This window comes from Nerophis ophidion, linkage group LG04 (assembly GCF_033978795.1).
Source record: "Nerophis ophidion isolate RoL-2023_Sa linkage group LG04, RoL_Noph_v1.0, whole genome shotgun sequence".
Taxonomy (NCBI): domain Eukaryota; kingdom Metazoa; phylum Chordata; class Actinopteri; order Syngnathiformes; family Syngnathidae; genus Nerophis; species Nerophis ophidion.
Genome location: NC_084614.1, coordinates 31,492,941 through 31,515,334, shown reverse-complemented (window position 1 = coordinate 31,515,334; position 22,394 = coordinate 31,492,941). Strand labels below are relative to the sequence as shown.

At 40.6% G+C, this 22,394-nt stretch overlaps 1 protein-coding gene across 2 annotated transcripts in view; it reads right to left on the bottom strand.

The window, feature by feature from the left end:
* LOC133551280 (retrovirus-related Pol polyprotein from type-2 retrotransposable element R2DM) overlaps positions 1 to 9,167 on the bottom strand; it is a 28,221-nt gene extending 19,054 nt beyond the window's left edge. For both annotated transcript variants that reach the window (XM_061897834.1, XM_061897833.1), the window contains exons 1-2: positions 8,919 to 9,167; positions 271 to 3,258 (exon numbers count right to left, since the gene is read on the bottom strand). Coding sequence is in view for 1 of the 2 variants with exons in the window: in XM_061897833.1 (XP_061753817.1) it covers positions 271 to 3,194 (2,924 nt within the window). In the remaining variant the exon portion in view is untranslated. The remainder of the gene's footprint in view (positions 1 to 270; positions 3,259 to 8,918) is intronic.
* Positions 9,168 to 22,394: the final 13,227 nt, after the last annotated feature.

Sequence of the window (22,394 nt, the reverse complement as noted above, 5' to 3'; positions counted from 1 at the left end):
GGTCTGATGTGGCCCTGGGCCGCTAGTTGAATAGCCTTGACCAAGTGAGCCTTCATATTTAACAAGGTAGAATAATGAACATTTTTACTTACTTATTTTCTTTAAATGCATTTATTAGTTCCAGTAGAGGTGATCTAACGAGCTGTCTGCAGAAATGTCCGGACGATGCATACACACTGTGCTGTGCATTTTACCACCACATTCCAGTACAATGGGAAATACTGTACATGCACACTCTTCTATGGCAGGCACACACACATTCCCTCTTACCCATTGGCAGTACTGTGGCTGGCCTCCAGGTCATGGATGATGTGTAACAAGGTAGTAATCCTGTCCTTGTTGGCTGCCAGACTGGCCTCCACACTATCAAGCCTCTGCTGTATGGATGCTGATTTACTGCACTGTGGGGAAGCAGGCAGCAACATGGCTGCTTCAGTCGGGTGGGAATGAGTCAAGATGGCGCCCTCTGGGTCCAGCTTGGGGGCAGCAGGGCTGCATTCTGAATCCCGGCTCAGGATTGCCTCATCCTCACTGCATTGAAGGGAAGCAAGTTCCCCTTCACTGCAGCAGAGTCCTGCTGCAATTAAAGATAACTTTGGGCCTGCGTGAGGTTCTTGTACCGATGATGTGTTGGACTCAGATCGGCCATCATGTGCACCTGTGATTGCCTGTTTTGCAAGAATGGGCTCATAACTCCTCTTTGCTGTGACAGAGACTGCTGGATCATTTGGATGCTTCTGTTTATCTGCTTTGGATTCAGGCTCAGTCCTTGCATGCATGGGTGATATGCCCAAGGCAAACTGTTTTGTATTTGAATCCATCTGCTGGGCTGTTATTCCTGGTGGGTATGTAGCACACTGTCCCTCATGTTCGTTTATCATGCTTCCTTGATATTGTGCATCCATTTGTTGTTTTATCTTACTACAACCCTGCAGCTGAGAGCTGTTTGACTTAAGTGTGCGTATCCTAGTTTGCAGGTTCGTCACCTGTGATATGCCTGGATGATTTTTTGAATCACTCCAAACAATTTCATTACCCCGATCACCATTCAATAGCTTTGCGTCAGCAGGCAGTTCACTGTTTAAACTGTTTGTCTGATGGTTTTGTATCACATTTGACAGATGACTGCTTTTGTTATGATGTTTGGACATGTTTGACAGGCTGGACAATGCAATCTGAGCTGTTTCTGACATGTTTTTCCAACTAGGAAAAACACGTAAAGCAGGTTCACTAGTTATGATGTCAGTTGCCTGTGTGTGCCAAGGCTTTTTTGGCGATGCATTGTGAAGAAGTGAAGATTCATGTGACATGTTGCTCATTTTAAGTAAAGAATTGCATGATGCATGAGAGTTGTTTTGCTTTTCTTTCAGTGTAGATAGAGGATGAAGAGATGAAGAGCTCCTCAGGGCTGTGTTTCTGTACAAAGCATAATTAGTAGTTGTAGAGATGGGAGCTGACATCCCAGATTTAGAATCAAGGGTTACACAAGATAGTGCACTTAGTGATGCTGTTTTTAGTGTTAATTCAGAATTTGAGGAGCCTGGCTGAATTTTTGCGTCCAAACGTTTAGGATTATGTTTGCTACTTGTATTTGTTCCATTGGAATCCACATCAAGTATACCAGGACTATTTTGGACAACAGTGCTGTAAGAACTTAATTTTTCTTGCAGTGTATGAGTTAAATCAGACAAGGTATGCGATGGACCTAATTTAGATTCATTAAGTTCTAAAAATCTGGTGGGATATTGAAGTGACCCTTGTGAGCAATATTTAGGGTTTTTTTCTCGTGCTGCATGAGCCAGGTTCGGAGTTGTGTTTTCATGTTGACAATTTCCTTCTGTGGACATGAGGGCACTAGCAAAAGTTTGAACAGTTTTAGGGATGCTAACACCGTGCAAGTTTCCTGTTGCTGTTGTGTAAAAATTAGGAGTCTTTTCTTGAGTCGCATGAATGGACACACACACATTTTGCAAGACACCGGATTCATGGATGTGTTTAGTATTAGCCTGTGAGTGTGGGTAGTTTGATTTGGTTGCTGTGGCCATAAGAGGAGTTGAAGGGAGACTTCCTGTTTTGGGGGTTTTGCTGTCAAGAGGCAACGATTCTAGACTTTGATTTTCGTTTGTTTTAATAGTGGCTTTAGTGATTGCATCTGCATGCATGGTTTGTGGTTGGGTTGATTCCATGGCATGTCTCTCCGACAAAAAGTGGCCATTATTTGAATGGACCGGGCACGCAGGGTGCCGTGTTTTTCTATGTCTTAATACTTCTTCTTCAAGATGTAATACTTGTGGATGGCTTGTCTCTTTGTCTATGTGGGTGGCCCTCTCACAGGGTTGATGGTTGCTTGGTTGGATGTTTGTCTCATATGGTAACTGAATAAGATGTTTGCCGGCCGAGAGCAAGTCATGGGCTGACTTAAAATGTATCTCTGCTTGGCAAACAGGAGCAGTTACACTTTTCTTCCCTGAAATCTCAACTCCTGCTGTTAAGGACTGTCTCCCCCCACAGTGGTTGCATATTTGTTGTGATGCACTCAAATATCGAGGAGCGGAAAACAGCAGCATCTTTCTAGACTGCTTTCTATAATGGCTGTGTACTCTTGTTTGGTCTGCTCCGTGAGTTGGGGTAGTTTCACCATTTTCGATACTAATGCCACCTATTGCTTCGGAATCAACCACACTACCGTTGGTGTAGCGCACTGTCGGTTTTAGTTTTGGGCCCACATTGGTTACAGTTCCTGCAAAATGTGGGTTAGTCTCGATTGTTCTGGAAAAGCAAGAACTGTTATCTTGACTGCACACAATATCCCCTAAGGCCTCCCCTACAAGTGCTTGGAAAGTCACTTCCTTTTTACTCTTGGAGTCCACACTCTTTGCCCATTCTTCCTTGTCACCCTTTGTTAGCAGTAGTATCTCTTTGTAGTCCTTTGTAATGTAGCTCTTGGATGCTTGGGCATTGTGAATTGATCGCGTGTGGAGTTTATCCGTGAGCTGTGCACAACGCTGGATAGGTGCCCGGCGTATCCCTGGGGACGTCTGAACAGCAACACTGCAGCGCTGAAGACCCCACGTTTGCAGTAGTGCTCCTACGGATGTGTCGCCCTCTGTTGTTCTCCAACCAGGCGCTCCTATCAAGGCTGGGACACCCAAAACGGGAACTGGAGTGGTCAGGTCAGCCGCTCTTCTCCCCATCCTCTGGTTGATTGATTCCAACGTTGCACGACTCAATTGAGATTTTCTCAACTGTGTAATACATCTGAAAGTGCAAGAGTGAATAGAAGCTTAAATGGAGAGACATGTGGAAGAATTACGTGGTGAATAAATACCAGAGTCAAAAGGATATTCCTATTAACTGTTTTGTTATGAACTTTAGGATTGAGTTGTCTAAATAAACTCATAGGAGTTGATGCGTCATGTGAAAGTTGAACTGAGAACAATAGTGACATTTCTGGGGTATTTTTGCACCACACTGAAGCGAGCAGAAATGTTGGTGCACAATAACGAGGCAATAGATGCCAATGAATGGCTTTTAGTCTGACGCCAATCAAATGCAAAAGCGGAGGATTCCCTAACTATCGGTAAATTGCGAAACATAGTCTTTCTTAAAACATGCACAAACACAAACGACTGGGATCACTGGTGACAAAATCAACATGAACAACAGGCGTCGCTTAAATTGTCAATAGAAGATAAAGTAGGAGGACGTTTGCATTGAGACGCAAAAGTTAAGAAAAAATAAATGACTCATAGCCGTGTAACAGTAGGAACGGCATCATTATGGTTCAAGGAATAAGCGGTAGAAAATGGATGGATTATCTCGGCATTAAAGGGGAAATTCACTTTTTTTTTGCCTGTAATCCACAATCACTCTGCGAGGCCAGAACACAATTCTTTCTCTTTTTTCTTTTTCTAAATAATAAAATCCTGCTAGCAAAAGGCGGCTAACAAAACAGATAATGGGGATTGACCAAAAACTCAGACAACATTTTATATACATGCTGTAAGTATGTAGCAGGTATCAGTCACATATATTAAAAAATGTACAGTATTATTTACAGTATTCTGGTAATTTTAGAATTATTGTAACATCTTTCCTGGGTGCATTAATTTCACAGCAAGCATTGCAACAAACGCTATTTCTGTCAACAACTACCACTAATCATGACAGACCTTGTGGGAGCCAAAGGCGACAAAAACTTTGCGGTAAATGATGATCCAGAACCTTATATTTTTTAGCCTGAATATACGGGAGATGAGCTACAAGTTTGTGAAGCTGAGCGCTAAGCGGATCAACTACTGTAGAGTGAAACTCCAAGCCATCGTGTAGCAAAATAGTCACTTAGAATGTCCCCTCTCCCTGGGATGGTTGTATCTCTCAGCACTAAACTTGTGCTCCCCATTTAGCTGGTGAATTCAGCATAATCCTTACTCCTCATACAGAAATGCTGAGATGTAGCGATCATCTTGCTGTGTTTTGGGGTTTGAGTTAAATTCCAAAGTTGACCAACTTCTCAGCTTAGGGCTACAACTTTCTCCTATACATGTGTCAGGTATAATTTATAATCTATCTTTTTCCGAACTCAGCGATTATGCAGCAGCTCAATAGCTATCTCATACCTTGCAAGAGACCGGTGGAGTAATGTGAGTGTCTTTGTAAGCAAGGCTCTGTGCCACGCAATGTAGTCTATACCTATAGCGCGGTTAATATGGTCACTGCTTGAAAATGGAGCACTGTTGGAAGTTGTTGGATTATTTTTAGTGGACTTTATAGGCAGGCCATTACATGCATTGTTAGCCACTTGTTGCTAGCAGTTTTTCACTAATTAGAATGTATAGAACCAAAGACATGTGTCTCACATAAGAATTGTAAATGATGGGAAAAATTCCCAAGAAAGTGCAGTGCCCCTTAAAGTTCATTATCGGTATAGTAAGGGGAAAACATGTAGAACATAAAACTGCTCGGTTTATGTGTTCAATACATTTTAAAATGAAGCATGTAAATGCAATTGTAATTCACTGAGAGGTCATTCTAAAAAAAATACAAATATAATCCATAATGTAGTCCACTTTTAGTCGGACTATACTGTCTCGCAGTGACGAATAAACACTTACGGTCCTTCACTTGTAAGGAGTGGGAAATAAGTATGAAGCTTTTGTTATACCACTATAGATGACTCTAAGAAAAATATAAAATAATCTTGCCGAATTATATTTCTGTTTATCCAGTCTCTCCTTAAGCTATTATTTTGTCCTTTATTTCCATGCATATTTGCACCAAAGTGGTATTGCTTCTTGTGTCATATTTGAACAAAGTGTTTTTGAAGGTTTCATGTATTACTGCTTATTGACCAACACATTACCAAAGTTATTAAAAAATGTGACTATGCCAGTCACTGAAAAATACTGACCCTTGACAACCGAATACCACACGGCATATTTTTTAAGACTGGAAAATGACTGCACTGTGAGTTAGTGGATATTGTACCCACAGAAAGTCACTCCGATTGTAGCCCATATTTTCAACTTGACATGCTATTAATCTAGTGTTGCTATTACTGTAGAAACAAGTTAATGTTGTATTATCATTTCAAACTAATGCACACATCTCATTTATCTGACACCAAACAGAATAATTTATTGACAAAATAAGCTACTGGCGCTCATGCAGCCCTTATGGAGAACCCGCTTGCCTTCATGGTTGGCTGCTTGCAGTCCACAGTATGACCATCTTGGATAAGGGCCCACAGTGATGCTAACAGTACAAACTTCATTAAGCTTGGTCAGAATTTATTAGGATGTAACATATTTTGAGATGGTGCAGTTTTAGTGTGTGTATGTGTCTAATTTGAACCCTGGGCAAGTGGACAACACAACGCTTTGCATATGAGCGAATATTTGATGTTAAAGTTAGAAGTACGAATGGAATATAAGCTTGCAAGTAGGGCTACAATGATCAGTCGACAATAAAATTTGTCGCAGACAGTTATATTTGTCGACATTAGTCGTGACATCGTCATTCGTGTTTTTCGGGCCGGAAGTGGGTCACTCGGAAAAACGTTTGTCCGTGATAACATGTAAAGTGTGAGGGTATTTCCTGTTTTTCTTGTTAAAAACATGGATATCTTGCTTATTTTGCAACACGGACTTTGTTTTTATGGCAGTGAATCTGTGATACGCGAGCATTTATAGCAGAGACATGATGTCAGACATTTGGAGGGAGGATGCTGACACAGCCTCGGTAAGAATATCCATCCATCCATTTTCTACTGCTTGTCCCTTTTGGGGGTGGCGGGGTGTCGCCGGAGCCTATCTCAGCTGCATTCCGGTGGAAGGCGGTCTACACCCTGGACAAGTCACAACCTCATCGCAGGGCTTTGGTAAGACTAACATACTTTAATTGATGTAGCCAAAGTTTAGCTGGCTGACCTTGGCTAAAATAATAGTTAGTTATTTTCCACATAACTTAAATAGCTAAAAGTAGTCTCTTTTTTTATTTCTTTATTTTTTTAAATAAATATTTTGCGATGAGGTGGCGACTTGTCCAGGGTGTAGACCGCCTTCTGCCCGATTGTAGCTGAGATAGGCACCAGCGCCCCCCGCGACCCCAAAGGGAATAAGCGGTAGGAAAAGGATGGATAAAAAAAAATGTTTTTTTAATAATGAAAAAGACTACTGTTAGCTTCTACCTTGCTAGCTAGCTAACAAGAGTGATGAGACAAATTTATGTGAAAAATAACTTTAACTATCATTTTAGCGAAGGTCAGCCAGCTAAACTTTGTCTACATCCATTAAAGTATGTTTTAAAGCAGCGTCGATTTGCAAAGCCGTAAAAAAAAAGGCACTTTAACAATCGCTCGCACGTACACACACCAAGAGACATTAGGTACCAATGCGTAGGTATCATGAGATTAAACATACAATCTATTAAATAGCCAACATTTTAAGAATTAATCAAAGATACAGATCTACACATTGAGTCTGTCAAAGTGCTAACAATGCCAAGAGTTATTGAATAGTCAAAATAACAGTGTGCAGCTTTTTAAACATCACATAATGCTTTTTGAGGAGGTTAGATTTTGTGCTTTGTTTGTTTTTATTGCTGCTATTTTAACTGATTTTTAAAGACATAAACAAGGTTAATATTTTTTTTTAACACATTTCCTCTACTTTCTTTTAAATGGACAACATTTTAATAGTCATTTAAATTTTTGTAACAACTGAATGAGCAGCACAATTACAGTATAAATAAATGTTTATGAATTATTAGTCATCTTTGTTGTTAGTCCGCACATGCCTAAAATAACTTAAGCTGCATTTCGAATTCATTGAGGTGGGCACTATGTTTGACATGTCAACCTAATGTGTATTATATTTATTATGGGTGTGGGAAAAAATCAATTCGAATACAAATCGAATTGTTTAAGTTCTGCGATTCAGAATCGATTCTCATTTTTAAAAAATCGATTTTTTTTTTTGGGGGTATTTTATTTTATTGTTATATATATTTTTTATTAATCCAACAAACCACTACACAGCAATATACCATAACAATGCAATCCAATTCCAAAACCAAACCAGACCCAGCAACACTCAGAACTGCAATAAACAGAGCAATTGAGAGGAGACAAACCCGACACAGAACAAACCAAAAGTAATGAAACAAAAATGAATATTATCAACAACAGTATCGATATTAATCATAATTTCATAGCAGTGATTAAAAATCCCTCACTGACATTATCATTAGACATTTATAAAAATAATAAAAAAGAACAATGGTGTCACAGTGGCTTACACTTGCATCGCATCTCATAAGCTTGACAACACACTGTGTCCAATGTTTTCACAAAGATAAAATAAGTCATATTTTTGGTTCGTTTAATAGTTAAAACAAATTTACATTATTGCAATCAGTTGATAAAACATTGACCTTTACAATTATAAAATCTTAAAAAAAATAAAAAAAATCTACTACTCTGCTGGCATGTCAGCAGACTGGGGTAGATCCTGCTGAAATCCTATGTATTGAATGAATACAGAATCGTTTTGAATCGGGAAAATATCGTTTTTGAATCGAGAATCGAATCGAATCGAATCGAAAAAATCGATATATTATCGAATCGTGACCCCAAGAATCGATATTGAATCGAATCGTGGGACACCCAAAGATTCACAGCCCTAATATTTATGCATGAGAACATTTTGTTGAAAGCTGTGAGGTGTGTGTGTTAAAATAATGGCTGTTTTTACAAATGATGACAGATGTGAACACGAGCATGTATTGTCTGTGTTATGATGTAAAAGATATGTGGTTGTATTGTATAAAGTATGCGTCAATGAAAGGGCATTTTATGACTTTTCCTAATTTGAATACGTACTATGGTATAATTTTACTGCATGATTTTTGTATGTCTTAAATATAGGTAGCCAGGGACTGCAGATGAAAAATAGCTATTTAGCTATAATCTGGATCAGAACATATCTGTCTTTGAGCTTAATGTTTCTGTGCATTGTCCCTTCAAATGAAGACTAAACTAAACTAAGTCAATGGAACAATTAGAGCCAATAAATATGTATACGCTTTAGTATCCAACTGGTCGACTAATTGTTAAGATAATTATTGACTAATCAGGTGTCAAAATAATTGTTAGTTGCAGCCCTACTTGCATGTGTTGTTATGCATGGCATAACTTTTACACAAACACGTTCTGACAAGGCTCCTCTCATCCTCACCCTCGTCTTCATCCCGCCGTCAAGCCATGTCAAAAGTGCAAAAACAACACGTCATCATTAATCCCTGTAGGTTGTATTCATTAGGGTGTCCATTACTTGAATTATTAAGTGACAAACGGTATATGTAAGTAAAACAAGAAAAACACTTTAAACAAAGAAGCGTATTCTGCTTTGCTATCATACCTGCGTTACGTCCAAATATGATGACCTAAGTTTCCAACCTTGGCTCTGTGTCCTCTAGAGTCCCAAAGTAACATAGAGGGTTAAAAGAAGTGAAACTCTTGCATTTACAGTATCCAGCTCTGATTGAATCTGCCTGGCATTGATCAGGCCAGGCTGTTTCCGCATTGAATCTCTCCTGCTCCATGCTCACTCCACTGGCTCCAAAGATGCTGCTGGATGCGACCCAACACATTCCTGCCCTGCACTCACTTGCTTCTTTGCTTCCTATCCTATATCCTCTGCTCCCGCTCTCTTATTTCCATCACTGTCCTCCCTCCTCCCATCATCAGATCTACAGCTGGGTGCATGGAGATGGAGAGAGAGAGAGAGAGAGAGAGAGAGAGAGAGAGAGAGAGAGAGAGAGAGAGAGAGAGAGAGAGAGAGAAGGGGGAGGGAAGTGACTACCATCAGTGAGGGACCGTGTTTAAATTACCATGCAGAAAAGATAGGGACTGTCTTTACCGTATTTTTGGACTATAAGGCGCAGCTAAAATCCTTTCACTCGAAGCCATTTTATTTGGTAAATGGTGTAATGATAAGTGTGACCAGTAGATAGCAGCCACACATAAGAAATACATGTCTCGTATTTTCCGGACCATAGGGTGCACCGGATTATAAGGGGCACTGACGATGAAAGGTTTATTTTTTTTAAATATCCTTTTCATATATAAGGCGCACCGGATTATAAGACGCATTAAATATTATTATGATGTTTTTCTAAACGTAAAACATTTCCTTGTGGTCAAGATAACATGTAATGGTGGTTCTTTGGTCAAAATGTTGCATAAATTATGTTTAACAAGTCATCTTTGTGGACGGTCCTATTTACGTGGTTTACCTTCGATACAGTCTTCTCCCCGTCATCTTTGTAGTACCGGTGTAGCGTGCAAGGACGGGAGTGGAAGAAGTGTCAAAAGATGGAGCTAACTGTTTTAATGACATTCAGACTTTACTTAAATGAATAACAAAGCAGCATATCTTCATCTGGAAACAACAACAAGGCCAGAAATGTGTCCCATGAAAAAAAGTCTGACTCTAAACTAAAGTTCCTTGGGTGAATAATGTAAACTCACTACACCATTATGTTTTTAACGCTATCATGGTGAGTTTACTGACAGATATAAGTAAGAACTTTACACTACTTTGTATTAGAAATGGCAACAGCGAAGTATGAATGTCCCATAACAAGGAGACAGAGAAAAAGACGAAGCTTATCAACTACAGTGTCGGCACATATTACAAAGGTGGCAGCGCACAATTTTTCAGGATTTATGCAGATCCCAAATACAGATCAGCAGGTACCAGAAGGTAAGAAAAGTTGCAGTCTACACGTATCTCTTCTGTTTGACTGCCATCTAATGGTCACGCTTATCAATACACAATATACCAAATACATTTTTTTCAAGGACGGTAAGCAAAACTGGAATTATTCCGTATATTAGGCGCACCGGGTTATAAGGCACAATGTCAAGTTTTGAGTAGAAAAAAAAGATTTTTAGTGCGCCTTAAATACGGTAGACTGTAAGATGACGGCAGTAAACAACACCAAATGTTTTAGTACGACTTTGGTAAGCTACAAAGCCGCACCTTCTTGATGGATTGTCGGAGCATTACAGCAACTGTGCTTCAAAGTACGGGTTTTATTATGATGTGTGTATAAGGACCGCAAAATGGCACCTCTTATAAGACATTATGTTTTTTTTTCACAATATTATGCAAAAAACACTCTTCTTACCTTCTGGTACCTGCTGATGTGTATTTGGGATCTGCATAACTTCTAAAAATGTGCGCGCCTTCGCCATTGTAGTCCGTGCGGACACTGTATCCAATAAGCTTCCTCTTTTTCTGTATTTTCTTGTTATGGGGCATTCATCCTCTGCTGTTGCCATAGCTAATGTAAATTAGGGTAAAGTTCTAATGTGAATCTGTCACGAGACTCGCTATGGAAGCGCTAAAACATACCGGTGTAGTGGTTTTACATTATTTACCCACAGGTTTTTCACGGGACGCATTTACGGCGTTTTTGTTACACTAGTGAATTACGGATGAGAATTTGCTGCTCCATTATTTATTTACGTAAAGTTTGAATGTCATTAAAACAATTAGCTCCATCTTTTGACACTTCTTCCACTCCCGTCCTTGCAAAGATGACGGGGGAGACGAAGCTGTCAGAGTGGATCCACGTAAATAAGATCCCCCACAAAATAGTGTATCCGGAAGCGTATGTAAAACACAATATTGTCAACATTTTGACCAAATAACCACCATTACATGTTAAGGACACCACAACAAAGTGTTTTCAATTCAGAAATAAAAATCATGATTATGCAGTGCACTTTTTGTATGAAAATAAAACCCCCGTTTCCATTTGAGTTGGGAAATTGTGTTAGATGTGAATATAAACGGAATACAATGATTTACTAATCATTTTCAACACTTATTCAGTTGAATACGCTACAAAGACAACATATTTGATGTTCAAACTGAATAATTTTTTTTTTTGTTTTTTGCAAATAATCATTAACTTTAGAATTTGATGCCAGCAACACGTGACACAGAAGTTGGGAAAGGTTGCAATAAATACTGATAAAATTTGGAAATGCTCATCAAACACTTACTGTATTTGGAACATCCCACAGGTGTGCAGGCTAATTGGGAAAAGGTGGGTGCCATGATTGGGTAAAAAAACAGCTTCCCAAAAAAAGATCAGTCTTTCACAAGAAAGAACGGGGCGAGGTACACGCATTTGTCCACAACTGCGTGAGCAAATAGTCAAACAGTTTAAGAACATTGTTTCTCAAAGTGCAATTGCAATAAATTTAGGGATTTCAACATCTACGGTCTATAATATCATCAAAAGGTTCAGTGAATCTGGAGAAATCACTCCACGTAAGCGGCAAAGCCGGAAACAGACATTGAATAACCATGACCTTCGATCCCTCAGATGGCACTGTAACAAAAGCCGACATCATTCTCTAAAGGATATCACCACGTGGGCTCAGGAACATTTCAGAAAGCCACTGTCACTAAATACAGTTTGTCGCTACTTGTATAAGTGCAAGTTAAAGGTCTACTGTGCAAAGAGAAAGCCATTCATCAACAACATCCAGAAACGCTGCCGGCTTCTCTGGGCCCGAGATCATATAATATGGACTGATGCAAAGTGGAAAAGTGTTATGTGGTCTGACAAGTCCACATTTCCAATTGTTTTTGGAAATATTTGACATCGAGTCATCCACACCAAAGGGGACGCGAACCATCCAGACTGTTATCGACGCAAAGTTCAAAAGCCAGCATTTGTGATGGTATGGGGGTGCATTAGTGTCCAAGGCATGGGTAACTTACACATCTGTGAAGGCACCATTAATGCTGAAAGGTACATACAGGTTTTGGAACAATGTTTGCTGCCATCTAAGCGCCGTCTTTTTCATGGACGCCCCTGTTTATTTCAGCAAGACAGTGCCAAGCCACATTCAGCACGTGTTACAACAGTGTGGCTTCGTAAAAAAAGAGTGTGGGTACTTTCCTGGCCCGCCTGCTGTCCAGATCTGTCTCCAATCGAAAATGTGTGGCGCATTATGAAGCGTAAAATACGACAGCGGAGACCCTGGACTGTTGAACGACTGAAGCGCTACATGTAAAACAAGAATGGGAAAGAATTCCACTTTCAAAGCATCAACAATTAGTTTCCTCAGTTCCCAAACGTTTATTCAGTGTTGTTTAAAGAAAAGGTGATGTAACACAGTGGTGAACATGCCCTTTCCCAACTACTTTGGCACATGTTGCAGCCAGGAAATTCTAAGGTATTTATTATTTGCAAAAAAAAATACAGTTTATGAGTTTGAACATCAAATATATTTTCTTTGTTCAAGGTTCAAGGTTCAAGGTTCAAGGTTCAACTTTGTAGTCCATTCAATTGAATACGGGTTGAAAATGATTTGCAAATCATTGTATTCCGTTTATATTTACATCCAACACAATTTCCCAACTCATATGGAAACGGGGTTTGTAGATCTGAATCGACCCGCTCATCGGCAGTGTGCCTAATAATCCGGCACATGGAATACATATGGAATCTAATAAAAGAAGCACAGTGGAATCCCTAAAGTTGGACTTGCAAGTTTTTCTGATTTCAAAACCATAACATTTGGTCCAGGCTTAAATGTTGCAACCAAAACATCCTTTAACGTTATAGGCAATGTATTATTGTACATTAACATTCAAAACTGCATTATAAAGAAAGGTTGACCACTGTAAATTAAGACTACAGTAGATTTTCGGCATTCACGTCCCCATAGAGTTGCAGATTTCTTTTTCTGTGCTTTAAATTGTAAATATTTTCTTATAATTTAGATTGAATGTGAGGAAATATATGCATAATCCAGCAGAGGGCGCTGGTTTACAAGTCAATGTTGGTGTTGATGGGGATCAACGTCTACATTCAGAATAATTTTTTTAAGCATTATTTACTACTGGGACATAGGGCCTGACTGGGCTTCTGCACTCTCTGAGTTCTTTTGTAGTTGCAAATGGGTTAAAAGGCATTTAATAACAAATCAGGCACTAAATGTAGTATTTATAGGTGTCTTAGGTCTGTGCAATCCCTAAAATAGCGTGTACTATTAGTGGGCATATTGCGTGCGATCTACAAAGAGTGCGTGTACGGTTAAAAAAGTGGTGCAAACCTTATTTAGGTCTTATTTAAATTATTTTGCGTGTACTTGTAACATGCCTCGGACGTGAGGCCCGTAAGCAGATTGTGTGTGTAGTTCTGTAACGAACAAAGAAATGATGAAGCAGATAGTAGCATACATTCTCTTCTCTCGCTGCAGTGTGACTGATTTTATTGTCAAGAAAATATTCTTTCTTTGTTTGTTTTACATTCTCTCATTTTTACATTCTAAATCAGGTCAACGCCTACATGAAGGCCTACTGAAACCCACTACTACCCAAAACGCAGTCTGCTAGTTTATATATCAGTGATGAAATATTAACATTGCAACACATGCCAATACGGCCTTTTTAGTTTACTAAATTGCAATTTTAAATTTCTCGGGAGTTTTTTTTTAAAACGTCGCGTAATGATGACGTGTACGTGTGACGTCACAGACTGTTAGGAAATATGAGCGCTGCGCACACACACAGCTAAAAGGCGTCTGCTTTAACAGCATAATTACACAGTATTTTGGGGATACGTGTTGCTGAATCTTTTGCAATTTGTTCAATTAATATTGGAGAAGTCAAAATAGAAAGATGGAGTTGGGAAGCTTTAGCCTTTAGCCACACAAACACACGGTGATTCCTTGTTTAAAATTCCCAAAGGTGAAACTTTACTATGGATCACAGCGGTCAAGCGAACATGGATCCCGACCAAATGTCAACCAGCAGGTTTCGGTGAGAAAATTGTGGTTAAAAAGTCGCTTCTTACCGGAGATCAGCTGAGCTTGTGCTGTCCATAAAGCTGCCGTCGACTTCCCTGAGACACTGGTGTCAAGACACCCATGGACACACCCCTCCGACTATCAGGTACTGTTAAACTCAATAAAACACTAGCAACACAATACAAAAGATAAGGGATTTCCCAGAATGATCCTAGTAAATGTGTCTAAAAACATCTCAATCCGTCCCAATACAATCGCATTTTTTTTAAACTTTTTTTTTTCTTTTTTCTTTTTTTTTCTAGTCCGTCGCTATCAATATCCTCACACACACATCTTTCATCCTCGCTCAAATTAATGGGGAAATTGTCGTTTTCTCGGTCCGTATAGCTCTTTGTGTTGGAGGCTCCCATTAAAATCAATGTCTGCGACTTCCGGTAGAGGCAGGGCTTTTCTGTTAGCGACCAAAAATTGCGAGCTTTATCGTGGATGTTCTCTACTAAATCCTTTCAGCAAAAATATGGCAATATCGAAAAATGATCAAGTATGACGTTTAAATAAGAAAATCTCATTTCAGTAGGTCTTTAAATCAAATCATCAACTTAAAACATCCCCCTTTGAGTCCATATATCTGATATTTGTATGCAATAATGAAAATACTATTAGCCAAATGACTATCTAGATGTTCAACCATAATGCTTTAAGTAAATGTACTTTTATCAGTTACATTTCTGTTTCTCATTTGAGCAATTCTGCTCCAGCAACCCCTGCTACCTGAGAGGGACAAGCGTTAGAAAATGGATGGAGGGATGGATGTTAATGAAGTGCAATGTAATACAATGCAATGGAATAGATAATCCCAAAATGTCAGTTAGCAAATATTTTAACACATACATATCCATCCATCCATTTTCTACCGCTTGTCTTTTTCAGGGTTTGCTGGGGGCACTGGAGCTTATCTCAGCTGCATTCGGGCGGAAGGCGGCGTACACCCTGGACAAGTCGGCACTTCATCACAGGGCCAACACAGATAGACAGACAACATTCACACTCACATTCACACACTAGGGCCAATTTAGTGTATATAATTGAAAACATTTTGACACATAACATACTTTTATAATGTACAGAGAGCCAAAAGTAAATGAAGTTTGAGCATTTTAGACAGATCACACTACTTTCACTGAGCCAAATAGACAATGTCGCAATTATAGCAATGGGGATTATGTCACGTTTAGGGACCTCAAAAACCACCCCGAGAGGGACATGCGGTAGGAAAATGGATGGATATAGGTTTTGATAATACTAACCTGTAACAAATGACTAGGCAGATATCATCTGTTATCTTCTCTCGGCAATTTGAAGACTACCTGCCTTTCTTTGCAAAAATGGAGATACAACTCCCAACATGAACATTCATCAAATGACATACAGGCTCTTGCATACAAATATGCACATGAAAAATATAGACATTACTTAATGTGACCACACATTACAGTGTGTCATATACTCGACCGACATCACCATGCAGAACCTCTCATTTACTGCACATTCATGTTATCGTGACGTTTTACGTTGTTTTCTAACAAGCCACTCTTTCTGGCCATTTTAGAAGTAGGCGTGCAATGCATCTTTGTCGCCACTTTTTTTTTTTAATTGCTGAAGGTGCATGGGAAGGGGGCTGCACTTCCGTGCACAAGACACAAAAATGCTTACCTAAATAAGTTTGTATCATGTAGGATGAAAGGTTAACCCGTTACCAATAATTTAGTACCGGTACCAAAATGTATATTGATACTTTTTGATACTTTTCGATACTTTTCAAAATAAAAGGAATTACAAAAATGTCAATATTGGCTTTACTTTAACACGAAATCTGAATTTACAATAAACATATGTTTCCTATTGCAATCAAAGAAGAATTTTATAATGTTAAAATATAAATTAAAGGGCATTAAACACATTGGGCTTTTCTTGTTACAATCATAGAACATTTTACAATTTTTTATAATAAATATAGTCTGCCATAATCATGGATTAGGATAGAATATATTAAAAAGCTTTATTTACAGTATATCAATGTTTCATGATTTATGGTTGCCACTCCTAGTCTGTGCTTTAAGAAAAATACAATTATTAGTTAGTACTAAAAACAAAACTATGGATAAATATACACAGATAAGCCATATACTGTGGGGGGTAAAACACACATTTTAAAGCTAAAACACTAATTGTGGCAATTTCTTACAAAATTCAGTCATTTCACTTGCATTAGTTGACTGCTAACTGGGCCGTTTTAACTACTAACTTTAATATTTGGCATCAATCCAAGCAGCTGTGTGCGCGTCTACGTATCTACATGTTATGTATCTACATGTGCACAACAAGGGAGCTGGTTAATTTTTTGAGAGTAGCGTATGTGTGTTTGTGAGAATGGCAAAGTGTTGGCTGAGTGGCGTCAGTGAGTGAGTGGGCGAGTAAAGAGAGAGAGAGAGGTAGCGCATGCACTGCGCAGTAGAGTGATGAACGTATCCGATTGTGTCCTGCAAAACTAAAAATTGGCCAACCGGGTATTCACAAATTGGCGGCCTCGTCATTCTGACCTGAAAGCGGAGCTTAGCAGACCCACTGACAGGTAAAGTGAAGGGTGTTAACCCGACGAAAACATCGACCCTGAAAGGAACGTGTCCCGTGTGCTCCTCGACTACGGTCTGCACCGTAACAGAACAGCGTAACAGCTAAATTATTACCTGTCACTCTTTATAATTCCTTGTGTAGATCTGAGTGCTTATTATTTAAATGTTTACCTTGTCATGATTTATGATTATGTTCTGTTTGGTTAAAACTCCATTAGTTCCGGTTTTTACGCATTTGTTTTGTCACCATGACGACCCATTAATATCACCTGCCTCATTCATGTGACTCACGCACCTGTTTCAATCATGTCATTATCATTTAAGCCTGGTCTTTCAGTTGTTCGTCCTGGCGTCATCACTCTGCTTCATGCCATGTTTACTGTTTCATGCTTAGTTCACGCTGCTTGTATCATGCAATTCCAAAGTTCATGCTGCTCTGCTCACGTCATCGTAAGTGTTTTCGTTTCATGTCCATAGTTCTGCCTTAGTGGTAGTTTTTTGTTTACTTTGCCAAGTTGGTGTCTCCGCCTTGTGCCCGCCTTTTGTTTACACTTTTTAGAGTAAGAATTTAAGGCCTACTGAAATTAGATTTTCTTATTTAAACGGGAATAGCAGGTCCATTCTATGTGTCATACTTGATCATTTCGCAATTTTGCCATATTTTTGCTGAAAGAATTTAGTAGCGAACATCGACGATAAAGTTTGCAACTTTTGGTCGCTAATAGAAAAGCCCTGCCTTTACCAGAAGTATGTGCGAGTGATGTCACAAGTTGCAGGGCTCCACACATATTCCCATGGTTTTTAATGGGACCCACCAGCAATAAGAGCAATTCGGACCGAGAAAGCGACAATTTCCCCATTAATTTGAGCGAGGATGAAAGATGAAATTAGGATATTGATAGTGAAGGACTAGAAAAAAGAAAAAAAAAAAGCGACGGCTCCGGACGGCGGCAGTGTGAGCGTTTCAGATGTAATTAGACACATTTAGTAGGATAATTCTGAAAGATCCCTTATCTGCTTATTGTTTTTATAGTGTTTTAGTGAGATTATAAAGATTGTAAAAGATTGAAAAGACATACCTCGAGGTCGGATGGTTGCGGTGAACACGAAATGTCTCAGAGAGAAGCTGAGGAGCCAAGCTCACAGCTGCCGCTGCTGCAGGATGACAAATAATCCAATGATTTCTCCGGTAAGATATATATCACAATTTCCCCATCCAAAAACATGCCGGTTGACATAGAGAAAACATGTTCGCTTGACCGCTCCGCTTCACAACAAAGAAAGATCGGCTGTGTCTCGGCGCTAAAGACAGCTGCAATACACCGCTTTCCACCAACAGCTTTGTTTTGTATAGTCCATCCATCTATCCATCCATCTTCTTCCGCTTATCCGAGGTCGGGTCGCGGGGGCAATAGCCTAAGCAGGGAAACCCAGACTTCCCTTTCCCCAGCCACTTCGTCCAGCTCTTCCCGGGGGATCCCGAGGCGTTCCCAGGCCAGCCGGGAGACATAGTCTTCCCAACGTGTCCTGGGTCTTCCCCGTGTCCTCCTACCGGTTGGACGTACCCTAAACACCTCCCCTAGGGAGGCGTTCGGGTGGCATCCTGACCAGATGCCCGAACCACCTCATCTGGCTCCTCTCGATGTGGAGGAGCAGCGGCTTTACTTTGAGTTCCTCCCGGATGGCAGAGCTTCTCACCCTATCTCTAAGGGAGAGCCCCGCCACCCGGCGGAGGAAACTCATTTCGGCCGCTTGTACCCGTGATCTTGTCCTTTCGGTCATGACCCAAAGCTCATGACCATAGGTGAGGATGGGAACGTAGATCGACCGGTAAATTGAGAGCTTTGCCTTCCGGCTCAGCTCTTTCTTCACCACAACGGATCGGTACAACGTCTGCATTACTGTATAGTCTCCATTATTAAATGAACATATTGCAAAAGATTCAGCAACACAGATGTCCCAAATACTGTGTAATTATGCGGTTAAAGCAGACGACTTTTAGCCGTAACTGGTGCTGAGCTATTATTTCCAGTCAGTGATGTCACGCGTAGGCGTCATCATTCCGCGACGTTTTCAACAAGAAACTCGCGGTAAATTTAAAATTGCTAATCTAAAAAGGCCGTATTGTCATGTGTTGCAATGTTAATATTTCATCATTGATATATAAACTATCAGACTGCGTGGTCGGTAGTAGTGGGTTTCAGTAGGCCTTTAAATCATGTATTTACCTTCACACCTTGTCCGGTCCAGTTCTTTTGCATCTCGGGAAAACAATCCACGCAGGAAACTGCATCATAGTCCACAGCCTAACATACCTAAGTTTGAAGCAAAGTTGGTAATATTAATCGCCCCATTTGGTGAGGCGTGTTTTAAAGAAACACTTGAAGCGTGTTGCTTCCTTGTGTCACCTTGACTGTTAGTTTTGAAGTCCAAATATCTCCATATTGCGCTTCACGCTCACTTTTTATTAACCAGTAGAATTGTCTTGCGTTTTGACACACTCAACATCATGCCCTTCGGCTCTGTAGTCACCGCCAGACAGCGGCATCCAGATGAAAAAACGGTACCGGTACTTTTCACAGGCAATATAGTACCGGTTTCAGGGCAAATCACTCCACGGAGACAGCCCTCGCAAAAATGACTAATGATCTATTGCTAACGATGGATTCTGATGCGTCATCTATGTTGCTGCTCCTCGATCTTAGCGCTGCTTTCGATACCGTCGATCATAATATTTTATTAGAACGTATCAAAACACGAATTGGTATGTCAGACTTAGCCCTGTCTTGGTTTAACTCTTATCTTACTGATAGGATGCAGTGTGTCTCCCATAACAATGTGACCTCGGACTACGTTAAGGTAACGTGTGGAGTTCCCCAGGGTTCGGTCCTTGGCCCTGCACTCTTCAGCATCTACATGCTGCCGCTAGGTGACATCATACGCAAATACGGTATTAGCTTTCACTGTTATGCTGATGACACCCAACTCTACATGCCCCTAAAGCTGACCAACACGCCGGATTGTAGTCAGCTGGAGGTGTGTCTTAATGAAATTAAACAATGGATGTCCGCTAACTTTTTGCAACTCAACGCCAAAAAAACGGAAATGCTGATTATCGGTCCTGCTAGACACCGAACTCTATTTAATAATACAACTCTAACATTTGACAACCAAACAATTAAACAAGGCGACACGGTAAAGAATCTGGGTGTTATCTTCGACCCAACTCTCTCCTTTGAGGCACACATTAAAAGCGTTACTAAAACGGCCTTCTTTCATCTCCGTAATATCGCTAAAATTCGCTCCATTCTGTCCACTAAAGACGCTGAGATCATTATCCATGCGTTTGTTACGTCTCGCCTCGACTACTGTAACGTATTATTTTCGGGTCTCCCCATGTCTAGCATTAAAAGATTACAGTTGGTACAAAATGCGGCTGCTAGACTTTTGACAAGAACAAGAAAGTTTGATCACATTACGCCTGTACTGGCTCACCTGCACTGGCTTCCTGTGCACTTAAGATGTGACTTTAAGGTTTTACTACTTACGTATAAAATACTACACGGTCTAGCTCCATCTTATCTTGCCGATTGTATTGTACCATATGTCCCGGCAAGAAATCTGCGTTCAAAGGACTCCGGCTTATTAGTGATTCCCAAAGCCCAAAAAAAGTCTGCGGGCTATAGAGCGTTTTCCGTTCGGGCTCCAGTACTCTGGAATGCCCTCCCGGTAACAGTTCGCGATGCCACCTCAGTAGAAGCATTTAAGTCTCACCTTAAAACTCATTTGTATACTCTAGCCTTTAAATAGACTCCCTTTTTAGACCAGTTGATCTGCCGTTTCTTTTCTTTTTCTTCCATGTCCCACTCTCCCGTGTGGAGGGGGTCCGGTCCGATCCGGTGGCCATGTACTGCTCGCCTGTGTATCGGCTGGGGACATCTCTGCGCTGCTGGTCCGCCTACGCTTGGGATGGTTTCCTGCTGGCTCCGCTGTGAACGGGACTCTCGCTGCTGTGTCTTGGATCCTCTTTGGACTGGACTCTCGCGACTGTGTTGTATCCATTGTGGATTGAACTTTCACAGTATCATGTTAGATCCGCTCGACATCCATTGCTTTCCTCCTCTCTAAGGTTCTCATAGTCATCATTGTCACCGACGTCCCACTGGGTCATTATTGTCACCGACGTCCCACTGGGTCATTATTGTCACCAATGTCCCACTGGGTGTGAGTTTTCCTACCGAGGATGTCGTGGTGGTTTGTGCAGCCCTTTGAGACACTAGTGATTTAGGGCTATATAAGTAAACATTGATTGATTGATTGATTGAATTTCAGTCAGTTTTATTAGAATCGGTATACCAAACGACCCTAATAGGATGTATGTTATCATTATTGAATTAAGATTACGCACACTGTTTGTACCAAGAGGCATGCATTGTTAAAAGGTTTATGATCAGATCACATGCCAGTGCGAAGATAATAACGAGAGTCTGAGCGGTGTGCTCAGCGGCCAATTTTGCTTCAAAACACAGTCCAACAGAACTTTGGATACAACTCAGGTAGTTTGCTGGTATTGCAGCGACAAACTTTCTATCATCGACGCACATCAAGTTTAAAATAGAATCTTAAAGCAAAACACATACTTGAGGACCGACAACAATGCAGCATGAAATTAGGATGACCTGGATTGACAAGCTCTAATTTATGATGGTTTTAAAGTCTTTTCTTTGGGGCGGCTGACAGAAAAAAGAGTTCAGGGAAAACAAATCCATGACGTCACCCACTGGCAGCGGCGTGACGTCGTCTTGGGGAAGCCGGGCTGGGTGCAGCTCGTTTCCGGCCGGAGGGGGAGGAGCTTGTTGGAACGATGAGTCCTGTCCACTCGGAGAAGCTTTCCCAGACGTCCTTCGTCTGGAGCGGCGCTTCTGGAACTGGGGTGACGCAGCGTCATCCTCGGGCCAAATGGAGCTAATCGGAATTAGCTTGCCATTAGGCCCCCAGATCAAATCCCTGCGCTCCATGGGGCAGTAGCGCAGCGTTTCCGCTTCCATGGCGCGCAGGACTTTCCACATTCCTTCGTCCAACTTGTTTGCGGGAAAACATTTTAGCTGGCGACATCTGTCAAAGACGTGGACTTTGGTGAGTTTTGTTTTCCCATGGTACAAAGCAACTAGACCGGAAACGACGTGAAGGTGAAGACATATTTTAATCAATCTATCAAAAACTGAAAACAAAGGGCGCGCACAAGGCGGGGAACAAACTTAACGCAGGAACAAAACCAACACATAAACAGACTAAGGACATGAAACAAAACTACACTTACTGTGACGTGAAAAGCATGAAACTATGGCAAGAAGTGAGCAATCAGAAGTGTCGGGAGTGTGATGTCGCCAGGCCGACCAACAGAAAATGACAGGCTTAAATAG